The sequence below is a fragment of the Bidens hawaiensis genome, unplaced genomic scaffold (genome assembly GCF_021521415.1).
Source record: "Bidens hawaiensis isolate Kalapana, Puna unplaced genomic scaffold, B.hawaiensis_p1.1 tig00000670_1, whole genome shotgun sequence".
NCBI lineage: Eukaryota > Viridiplantae > Streptophyta > Magnoliopsida > Asterales > Asteraceae > Bidens > Bidens hawaiensis.
In genome coordinates this window covers 4,903,876-4,915,524 of record NW_027491040.1, presented here as the reverse complement: position 1 = coordinate 4,915,524, position 11,649 = coordinate 4,903,876, and the positions used below count along the sequence as shown (strand labels likewise).

The window sequence follows — 11,649 nt, the reverse complement described above, 5'->3', positions numbered from 1 at the left end:
ACGCGAAGTTTTCAAAATGTGATTTTGAATAAAGAAGGCATAATCCCTTGGTCATGTTGTAAAGCAACAAAGATTTCACAAAGATCCAAATAAGATAGAAACCATTAAAATTGTGCCAAGCGCCGATTTTAAGTCTCCCCGATGGAGACGATGGTTTTGTCGCGTATTGTGACGCATCGCGTAAAGGGTTAGGATGCGTGTTGACGCATTATATTAAGGTTATAGCCTATGCTTCCCGACAGTTAAAAGTACACGAGTAAAATTACACTACAAACGACTTAGAACTGGGAGCGGTTATCTACGCACTTAAAATGTGGAGACATTGTCTCTACGATACGAAGTGCACCGTCTTCACCGATCATAAAAGTTTGCAGCACATATTTGATCAGAAGGAACTGAATATGAGGCAACGAAGATGGGTCGAGTTGTTAAGCGATTATGACTGTGACATCCGTTATCACCCTAGCAAGGCTAACGTCGTAGCCGATGCCTTGAGTAAGAAAGATCGGGTTAAGCCATTGCGAGTGCGAGTGCTGGGGATGATAGTTCAGTCGAACCTTCGAACCTGATTCGAGTCGCTCAACGTGAGGCGTTGAAAGAGGAACAATTGGAAAAGAAGGAATCTTACGGCAATGAGGAGAAATTCGAACAGCGCGTGAAATAAATTCTCTACTTCAAAAATCGGGTTTGGATCCCGACCCTCCATGACCTTCGTGAATTAATCATTGACGAAGCGCATAGATCGAAATAATCCATACATCCGGGATCGGATTTGACTATTGATGATACGGATATCTGAAAGGATTTTTATTAATGGTCGAGTTTGGAGAAAGATATGGTTACGTGTGTTGGTGAATATTGAGTTATGCAAGAGATAAGGCTGCACACCGAAAACCCTAGGGAACGCCACAACGACAGAAAATTCGCCAATGATAGTGGGAATAAATTACAATGAATTCTTGCCCAAATTCCTGATGGTGAAATGGTATCTCGTTGTGGAGTGCCATTTTCAATTATCTCAGATCAAAATAGTCATCCTACTTCCATTATTGGAAGGCGGGGAAGGAAGCATCGAGAGCTTGAAGCTTTTTATGGGTGAAGTAATTATCACTAATTTGTTAAATTGAAAATGGGCGTCAATCAAGCCATAAGATTTGAATTGATTCGAGAAACAACCAATCGGATTTATAATATTTAAGACAAGTTGAAAGTAGCGCTTGATTGGCAAAGGGTTTATGCCAACGTTCAAAGGAAACCATTGTCCCTGAATAGAGGTGACAAGGCATTTTAAGGCATCACCTTAGAGAGAGGTGATATGAGGTTTGGCAAAACCGAAAATAGCTTCTTAATAAATTGGACCCCATGAGAACTATCTCCATGGTTGGTCATTTAGTTTATCGATTAAAGTACTCTAGGGGCTAAGTACTATACAGGATATTTTGCCATGTATACGGATTGAAAAGTGCCTAAGCGATGAGGCAACGAAAGTACTAGTAATAGAGGTACTCATAGAAGACATGCTTGATATCATAACTAATTCCGTAGAGATAGTAGACGGGAAAACTAAACAGTTTGGACATACCAAGCTTTATTAATTAAGATTAAGTGGAATTCACAGCGAGGACCAGATTATACTTGGTAACGCGAGGGTGAATTCTGAAGGAAAAACCCCCACCTTTCTCTCGAAAGGAGATTTGGGCGTGTAAAATTTCGAGGACGAAATTTCTTAACGGGGGGAGAATATAACGATTCCGACGAAACCAGGTATACCCTAACCGGTAGACGTTAGTTACGTCATATGTAATGTCGGGCACATGAGTTACCAAGGTAATTATACGTGAATACATGGTTCATTGTATTGAATGTACGTGAATATATAATTCACCGTATTGAATATGCGATCAAACGATCGATAGTTATTGAAACCCGAATGAATCGAGGGTTCAATTATAGACGAGATATATGATATTTAGTGATGTTACGAAGTATTAAAGCTTCGGGATAAGTGGATTAAAGCACAGAAAAAGGATTTCGATTTAATAGTACGTCGGTACGTTAAACGAAACCTTTAATACTAAACCGAGCAAGAGACGATCGATCAAGCCGAAAAAGATGCGTAATAACTAATAATATGACGTTTTAAGTTAATAAATGTCATGGTTTAAGTTTTTAAATCGGTTTTATATAAATTTCATTTTTAGCCGAAAAACGACCGTTTTAGCCTCGTTTTAAGCCGAATTAAACTTCTAACCGAAAAACGAACTAAACCAGATTATCCAAAACATTATCCGGATTACGAGAATCTGAATATGTGGCCACAAATGAAGTTGTGGGTCCCACCCCACCCATCCAAAAATCCCGATCGGACTTAATGTCCACAATCCCAATTCATTTTTCTTTTTTCATCCAACTTTTTCAACAAACCTCCAATTCTCTCAAGACCAAGAGCCAAAAACCGAGATTTTTGACAAGAAAAACCGAGGTAAAATTGTGTTATGTACGTGTTTATGTTCGTTTCTTGAGTGTTCTTGCAAGAAAAGGAGGTTTCCAAGTGAAAAAGGGTGAAAACCCGAGATGGAACCGATTCTTGCATGATCAAGTGATGTATACGGGTTATACAAGGGATCTTGGTCTAAGAAAGGAGTTAAACGAACCAAAAACGAATTATTACGGTTGAATCATTGTTTTTATATCATAACCGAAACCATGAAAGAATTGGCTTGATTGTGGGTGTAACTTGCTTGATGTGGTGTTATTGTGCTTGTAGGTGTTGTATCTAGTTGCTAACAAAGGCTAGAAAGCGAGATTCTTGCGGTTTGAAGCTAGAAACTCAAGGTAGTTCGTTTTTTTGTATAAGGGTGTGATTTGGACAGATTGTTTTTCGTGTAGAGTTAGGTCATGAAATATTACAGGGATGATCTACACATGAAAATATGAGTTCTGTGAAATTTTGGTAATTTTTGGACAAAGGATGAATTTTTGGTGAATTTAATGCTCGGTTTTGGCCAAAAATGGTGAAAAATAGTTAAATATCATGAAAAATTCTGGAAAATTTCAGAAAAGCTTTTTATAACATTTATAAGTCACACACAAAAGTTTAGGTCTGTTGGAGAAGTCTAAGTAGGCTTGTCGGTTAAACGAGTTCTAGGGTTTTCTAGCTCGGTTTTAGTGAAAATGGCATGTAAATGAAGATTTTGGTTCTGGAAAAATTACAGGGGACTATGTGGATGGCAGGGGACATCCAGGAGAAATTTGGGATTTTTTTAAGATGGTTTGGTATTTACGACATATTTAGTGTTAAATGGTGTTTAAAAATAAATAAATAAATTTTAAATTTAAGAATTAATTCTGGAAATATTTTTATAAAATTCTCCACTGTTAAAAAGTGATTTGTGCAAAATTTCAAGATCCAAGAGTAAACAGATAAGTATTTGTGCTAATTATCAAACTTTTAAAGTTAAAACGCGTAAACCGGTGAAGTTCGCTTAAGCGAGCTGACTGGTGTATAAAAACCCTAAAAATGAACTATTTTCATATAAATGAGTTAAACAAGTAAAAATAAATCATCCGAAAATAATTCGGATGATTTGAGTAATTTTAACCTATTTTAACAGTTTCCGGTACGCCAAAGACGGAAACGGGTTCCGCGGCCAAACGGGACGTCTAAACCGAGCTATAATTTCACCACTTTAATTAAGTTATCAGTCAACAACTATTTTCGGGTCGTGTGCGACCAAACTCATTTTGAAACATAAAATTGGATAACCGTGCTGGGCACGCAAAACGGGGAAAACGAATTAATAGAAAATTTGACTGTTGAACTCTAAACGACATCACAATCTAAGTCCGGAGAAGTATTTCGGGTACAGTACTGGGTTAACAGTGTCCCCAGATGTGCCAGTTGATACAGTTAAAAGATTATATAAACAATAAGTGTATAATAACGATCTTAGGGATCATATTACTGATTGGGCGCGTTAATTGATAATGATCGTTATTACCTGCTTGCATGTGCTAAAGTGAGTTTCACGAGCCCCTTTTTCTGAATTGTTTTCAAATATTTTCCCGGGGCGGAAAGCATGTTATTATTTAAATGTTTAAGTACATATTGAACGCATGGATTTGCGTGTATTTATAAATATTTGATTGTACGGGAATCGTATGGAGTGAGTACAGTACTGGGTTAACAGTGTCCCCAGGGGTCCCTAGAAGTGTTCCCGGGTTAACATTGTCCCCGGAGTGAGTACAGTCCTGGGTTAACAGTGTCCCCAGGGGTCCCTAGAAGTGTTCCCGGGTTAACATTGTCCCCGGAGTGAGTACAGTACTGGGTTAACAGTGTCCCCAGGGGTCCCTAGAAGTGTTCCCGGGTTAACATTGTCCCCGGAGTGAGTACAGTACTGGGTTAACAGTGTCCCCAGATAATATTATATTATGATATGGATTTATCATTGTTTACTAAAGTTGTGAAACTCACCAACTATTCGTAGTTGACCCGTTTTCTCACGTGCTTTTCAGGTACAATTAAGATGAAGTGATTGCTTACGTGCTAAGTGCTTGATGTGTGTAAGATTTGCGTGGAGGATGTTAGGATACATTATAACAAATAGAATTGTGTATCGTATTGTATGATGCGTGTATCACCTAGACGGTAATGAAATACAAGATAATGCAATTTGAAGTATATTAATGTATTCAGTTTTCTTTATAAACAATGTGGTTGATATCAGAGGTGTCTGTTGCATCCCGTTTACGTTTCCGCTGCGGTTGCGGGGTGTTACATATGACGACTTTGTAACTCCACGTGATAAGATGTTGAAAAAAGGAAAATTGAGTGAAAATAAATGTTAGCATTTTACGACTATGTTGGTCAAAAGATTAAACCGAGGGTGAAACATAGATTGTTCCCCGAGTATATCACAAATTTAACTGATGAGCAGAAAAAAGTTGTAACTAGTATGGGTTTTGGTAGTATGCTCGAAATGAGTATAGCTAACATACCAACCGGGTTGGGCTACTGGTTGGTTAGAAACTATGACCACAGTAGTAGCATACTCAATTTGGGAGACAAACAAGTAAAAATTACCGAGACACCTGTAGAAAGCAAGCTAGGGATCCCTAGGGGAAGTAATGAGATAGTGGAGACGTTGAGGCCTAGAGCTGAGGATGAGGTTGTGGGAAGATGGAGAAGTTACTTTAAAAACCCACAGGGAAGACTTTGTCCTATAGAATTTATGGAGTTCGTGAAAACCAAGAGGGATAAGGCTGGCATTTCAAGATGAATTTTCTGGTTGCTCTAGGGACATATATGGGTGATATTACCGGGAATAACACGGTTAATCAAAAATTTCTACCAGTAGTTAGAGACATAAATAGCTTGGGGGAGTTGAATTGGTGTCGGTACCTAATAACAGTTATGCGAAGGAGACGCGAGAAATGGAACGAAAGTAAAGAATACAACGGGTCCATGATTTTGCTAGCGGTACGTATTTGATTACAATCTTGTTTGTTTTGAAACTATTACTCCAAGTATTATTAACCCAACTGTTACCTGTCTTTTTTTAAACTGTTATATGTTGTTGTTTTTTGAAAATGGTGTTTGATTTTGTATGTAGTATGCGTACGCGAATAGTCAGTTTAATTGTGTGGAAAATGGCAAGAAGTTGATGGCTGTTAAGGTTTTCGTGGACGACGACCTAACAGTTTTACAAGACATGTTGGAGGAGAAACGGCTGGGTAAGGTCACAATTGAAAAATCAGCGGGTAAGGTCGTTAAAAAGATAACAAATCAAGATAAAGATGTGGGGGATGTTGATGGGGGTAAAAAGGTGGCTAAGTTTACGAAAAAGGAGTTAGCCAAAATGGTGATCAGAAAACACAATAAGAAGTCTGTTGAATCGGATCAACGAGAGGATGGTGATAAGGTGGCTGATGTTCAAACAAAACAAGATTTTACGGATGATAAAGTTGCTGTTGTTGAATCTGAGCAACACCAGGAGGGGTTTGATAAAGGTGAAGAAATGATAAATATGCCGACACAAACTGATGAAGAGGTAAGATAGTATTAAAGTTTATATGTTTATTTTATATGTAAGTTGTGATTTTAAATATTAAAGTGTTGGGGTGTTTTTGTTAATAGGAAAGAGCAGAGCGGTTGATGGATTTGATGCAATATTTCGATAACTTATACGGAGATATATGTCGGGAGTTTGATGAAGCACATGATGAGTATTCTGGTAGCCTTTTAATTAAAGAGTTGGAGGATCAGTGGAATAAAAACCTAGCTAGATACACAGGTAAGCGGGAGGATGAGACTGGGAATAATGAAGGAGATGGGGATGGTGAAGCATCTCCAATAGTGATGACACAAAGAACTTGGGAAAGCATGGAAAGGGTTGTGCGCAAAATATGAATCCGGTTCAATAAAGTCTACGTCCCAAAAGAAAAAATCTAGTTTTATTGTGCCCGATTTCAATCTTAAATCTGGAGTTAAAAAAGATGATCGTGAGACGTTAGCTGTTATAGCTAAAGGGAAGCGAGTTGCTGAACCGGACTGGGAGGTAAACACACCTAAAAGACCTCAGAGATTTAAGTTCCTTTCCGAAGTTTATTGCTCACCGCATGCGAAACGTGCGGTGTCGTTGAAAGCTACACTAACAAAGCAAGAGTCGAAGGTGGCTGGGTATGTGTTCGCGGCTTACGGGAACCATTGGTAAGTTTTAGTGTTTATGTGTTATTAATTATGAATAGGTATTGGGTATTATATACTTTATATGTATTGTGATAATTATTTTCATTAATTCAGGGACATTGTATTTAGCACGGGAGGTGGGGTTAGCATACGAAAGGTGATAATGGAAACTTTACGGCCGGAAACATGGGTGCACGTGTCGGTAATGTCATCGTGGGCAAGTGTGTTAAACCACGAAGAAGCTATACGTTCAAAGTTTAACACGGCTCATAGGCTTTTCTGCTCGGCCGTGATGCTGGTATGATTAGTATTTTTTGATTTAGTAGTGTTATTTTGTTGGTCATGAATAATGATTAATTTGTGTTGATAAATGACACAGCTACCGGACCAGTATGAAAAAGACCTACCAACAAGAATCGGATTTTTTAAGGAAAAAATGGACAAGCATCTGGAAACACAAAGACTAAGAAGCATTGTAGGCGTGGATGTTGTGTTGATACCAATTATAAACACAAACCACTTCTATTTAATGGCGTTCAACCTGAAGACACATCAGACTTTTGTTATTGATAATATAGGGATCATGGGGTCATTCAAGTTTATGTATAAGGGCTGGCCCGAGAAGATGGTATGTGTGTTTTTTTGTTGTTCAGGCATTATTATTTAAATTTTTATGTTAACTGCTGTTAATAACATTTGTCACAGAGAGAAACATTTGCTGGTTACCTAGCATTGGTAGATCACCCCGATGCATCAAAGGTCAACATATCAACACTGACGAGGGTGGATATACCTTAGGCTAGTAAAAGCAACCATGTCGATTGTGGAGTGTTTATGATGAGACACATGCAGACCTTTAAGGGTTGTGTGACAAATGAATGGTTTGCTGATTGTGGGCTCTCAGATGAGGTTGACGCTCGTGGAAAAGTTATAGGGAAACAAAAGGCGGAGCTAAACGATCTTTGAAGGAAGTATGTCGCGAAGATGTTGCTGAGCGAAATCAACTTGACAAAGGAGGAGTTCGTGGAAGTTATGATGGAGTATGATAGTTTGTCTGCTGATGCGAAGATGGGACTGGAAAACACAGCGCCGACAAGAATAATTGAACGCTTGAAGCTATCTTGATATTATGGTAAAAGTATTTTCTTTATGGGGATTTGAAAGTAAAACTTTTGGTTTTGTCTTTTGGATTTGAAAAGTTTGAATGATAGTACAACTTGTTTTGGATTTTAATGTTAACACTCTTGTTTTTATAAGAACTTGTTTTGGGTTTTAATGTTTTTGAATTGCAACATGTTAAGAATATGTGATGATGATTTAATACATGAGGAGTGTGTAGTATAATTAGTTGTTGTGTGTTGTAGTTAACGTATTACGCAAATCCGTGTATTAGTTAATGACGAGTCTGTTTTAGTTTATAACACGTTAATCCGAATTTTAACCTATAAGTTGATAAGAAAGTAAGTGTAATATTAACAGACCAAAGTGTTTGAAGGCAAGGAATTCGAACATGCATAGCACCTTAATCAGAATTTTAACACTATATGTCGTATGTGTTGATTAGAAAGTAAGAGTAATATTAAGGAACCAAACTGTTTGTAGGTAATGAATTTGAACATCGATGTGTTCAGTGTATAAAATATCAATATGAATGGAAATTAATAACAAAGAAAAACATAACTTATTACCCAATCATAAAACTACGTAAATGTTTTCTAATGCTGAACAATAAGATCAGACACATATCAGTAAATAGAGCATCCGTAAAATAAAAAAACACACTCAACAACCATTGTTTCTAAAATGAAAATTGGAAAAAAGTTATAATGTGCTAATAAAACACAAACCAAACAAAGTTTAAAACCCACAATGAACCTTAATGTTCCATCTCATCAACTTGGGAGGAGGTAGCAGCCGCTGAAATGTCACCGGTTATAGCATACTTATGATGATTACGGGCATCGTGATCTGGTTGCTTACATATTCTGCACGTCCGTTGAGGGTTATCCAATTTATGTTGATTTATTGCTTGCTCTCGTAAAGACCTGTACCGAATAGGAAGCCCGCAACCTTTATTCCTAACACCAATAGGAGCACGTATGTTGATCTGATCTGGTTGAGGGACGCCAATGAGTTCTTCAAACCGGTCTCATCTACTAGGTCTAGGGGCGTCAAACGTAATCTCGTCAACTTTTTCTTTGTAATCATTGACGTAGTCACGAAACTGGTTTAATTTTTCCATGTCAGTAACCAGTTTATTTATAATATGATCATTCACGATATTAATATCCCGAACAACACGATATACATCGGTAGTGTTGTCTACGTTAGGCTCATCAAAACCAGCAGAACGCATCGGGCTATTAGAAACGACATCTTTGTTCCACCTACGGTTAATGTACTGCCTTGGGAAAACCCTGATATCTCCAATGTGGAGAACCTTAAAAATGTGGCGACATAGTAAGCCAAATTGCTCGAACCACTTGCAGCTGCAATACACAGTCACGTGTTCCGAGCGAATCATTACCTATGATGATTAGTAAACTATTATATATATAAAACAATAAATATAAAAAAAAATAACATGTAAGCCCGTATAATATTTACCTCGTGAAAAGAAGCTGATAGATTCTCAATGTCTCGAATACTAAACTTTAAAAAATCACCAACCTGTTCGTAGCTTCGGGAAGTGCAGCTGTGAAGGGCTTGCTGAATTTCTATTTGGACATCAAAAAATATGGTTCTTGTGTATATTTCATGAGCTCGATTTTCAAGAGTGTAGTTACTTTCAATTTTTGCACTTGTGTAACGACAATCATGATCGTTCTTCTGATGTTCATGCCTTTGATGTTCCAATGCAGTTTCAAAATGTGCCAAGAACTCGACCAAAGTGCAAGTTGCGTTGCAAAATTTCCCAAAAAAGTAGTTCTTGCTCTCTGATCTTGATGACGTACGCATTAGACCAGACATGTTTTCTTCACGATAGTATGCTGGAATCCACGAATCTCTAATCTGAAAAATATCTTTCAGCCAGGCATGGTCGTTTAAGTGAAAATCGGTCATTATGGAATCCCACTCCTTCTCAAACAATTCGGGTGTTATAGAATCAGTCCATACAATATCACAAAGCCGAGTCTTAAAGTCGGTAGTGTTGCATAGATTGGCACCGACCTGGGAATGTATGTTTTTTCAGAGAATTAGAAACCAATATAATCATTATTGTGATAAATAAAAAGGTGGAAGACAATTAAAATGGAGTTTGTACCTTCCCAGATAGTTTATCCATGATATGCCACATGCACAAACGGTGTCTAGAATTTGGGAAAACGTCTTCAATTGCACACGTCATGGCGGGGTCTTGGTCAGTTACAACCACAGGGGGTTCGTAACCAAAAGCACTCTTAAAACACCTCAATAACCATGAATAAGTTTCAGCTGTTTCATCTCCAAGTAGATCCGCGCCAAGAGTAACATTCCTATTATGGTTGTCGATTCCAGTAAATGGAACAAAAACCATGTTATACCTATAAATGAATATAAAACGAAATAAATACACACAACTTTTGTTTGTATAATTGAAAAGAAAAAAATCTGTAATATGGAATGAAAAGTTGTGTACTTGTTATGACGATATGTAGCATCAAATGAGACAACGTCCCCGAAGACATAGAAATTTCTCTTTGCACACTCGTTAGCCCAAAATAAACCCTTCAATGTGCCTTCTTTGCTGGTAATATAGTCACATGAAAAATTAGGACAAAAGTCTTTTTTCGCCATAAGACGTTGAACAACCATCTCAGCATCGTAGTCGCCAATATACAAGTTAATCTTTCTTTTGTAGTTTTTGCAATCAGACTTTGTTGCGCCAACTTTATCGAAGCCACCATACAGGGTCCGCATAATGTTAAAAGCCTTCACCGGACCAATGTTGATGTTAGCCAAATCATCTATCACCTTTTTGTGTGTAAATGTAAGCTCCCTAGAAGCTCTCAGAAAATGCATATCATTTTCGTTAACAAAAGGATGATTGTGTGCCTCGCCAAAAAATTTGACCCTATATTTGCCTTTATCATTTAAAACCAAGCGGAGTTGTGCATTACAACCGGTTCTTTGAGAAGGTCGCCTACGCTCTTTTTTCCTTTTATAATCTTGACTAAGCGTGTCAACTTCCTTAACAGTTCTTGACCCTTCCTTGGTACAAATAAAATACTTGAGACGAACAACGTTATTAACGACCGATTGTGTGCCTTTCCTTATAGAAAACCCGCCCGCTAAAGCATATCTTTTATAGAATTGCTCTGCAGCGTCTACAGAATCAAAAAACATACCTTCATTGGGTATCATTGATGCAGACACAATTGGCGTGTACGTCTTAGTGCCGGAATTGGGAGAGATGTCTTGAATCCCAAGCTCTTGGTAAGTTGGTGGATCTGTGAAGTAAATACAAGAAAACTAATCAACATAAAAATTAAAAATAACAAGCAATAACACACTTATTTACGCAAATTTAAAAATAGCCAACAGACATTATAATAGAAAAAACAAGCAAAACATACAAAAAAAGTTCATTAATGCAGAATACAATAACAGCCTTCAGACACTATAATCGAAAAACAGCAAAAGACACACTAAAAAACACGCAAAAACACACTATAACACGCAAAAACACACTATAAACAAACTTCTAAACCCTAGTTGACGGCTGATGAGAATACAATGAAGAAACAAAACAGAAAAAACAACATAGTCAACAAACAAATCGTAAACAAATAATAAACACACCAGTTTATTATCGAAAAACAGCACAAGACACACTAAAAAATTAACGTCTAAAACACACTATAATAAAAATAACACGCAAAAACACACTATAATCAAACTTCTGAACCCTAGTTGACGGTTGATGAGAATACAATGAAGAAACAAACAGAAAAAACAAGATAGTCAACAAACAAATCGTA

At 37.4% G+C, this 11,649-nt stretch overlaps 1 protein-coding gene and 1 pseudogene across 1 annotated transcript; one reads left to right on the top strand and one right to left on the bottom strand.

Moving 5' to 3' along the window:
* The first annotated feature begins 5,649 nt into the window (after nt 1–5,649).
* On the top strand, nt 5,650–7,829 carry LOC143530833 (uncharacterized). The gene is made up of 6 exons (XM_077026266.1): nt 5,650–6,050; nt 6,137–6,396; nt 6,452–6,709; nt 6,803–6,986; nt 7,068–7,316; nt 7,394–7,829. Exons 1-6 carry the CDS (start codon nt 5,664–5,666, stop codon nt 7,484–7,486), a joined length of 1,431 nt encoding a protein of 476 aa, XP_076882381.1. The 5' UTR covers nt 5,650–5,663; the 3' UTR covers nt 7,487–7,829.
* A 735-nt stretch (nt 7,830–8,564) lies between these two features.
* Nucleotides 8,565–11,181, bottom strand: LOC143530823 (protein FAR1-RELATED SEQUENCE 5-like; annotated as a pseudogene).
* Nucleotides 11,182–11,649: the final 468 nt, after the last annotated feature.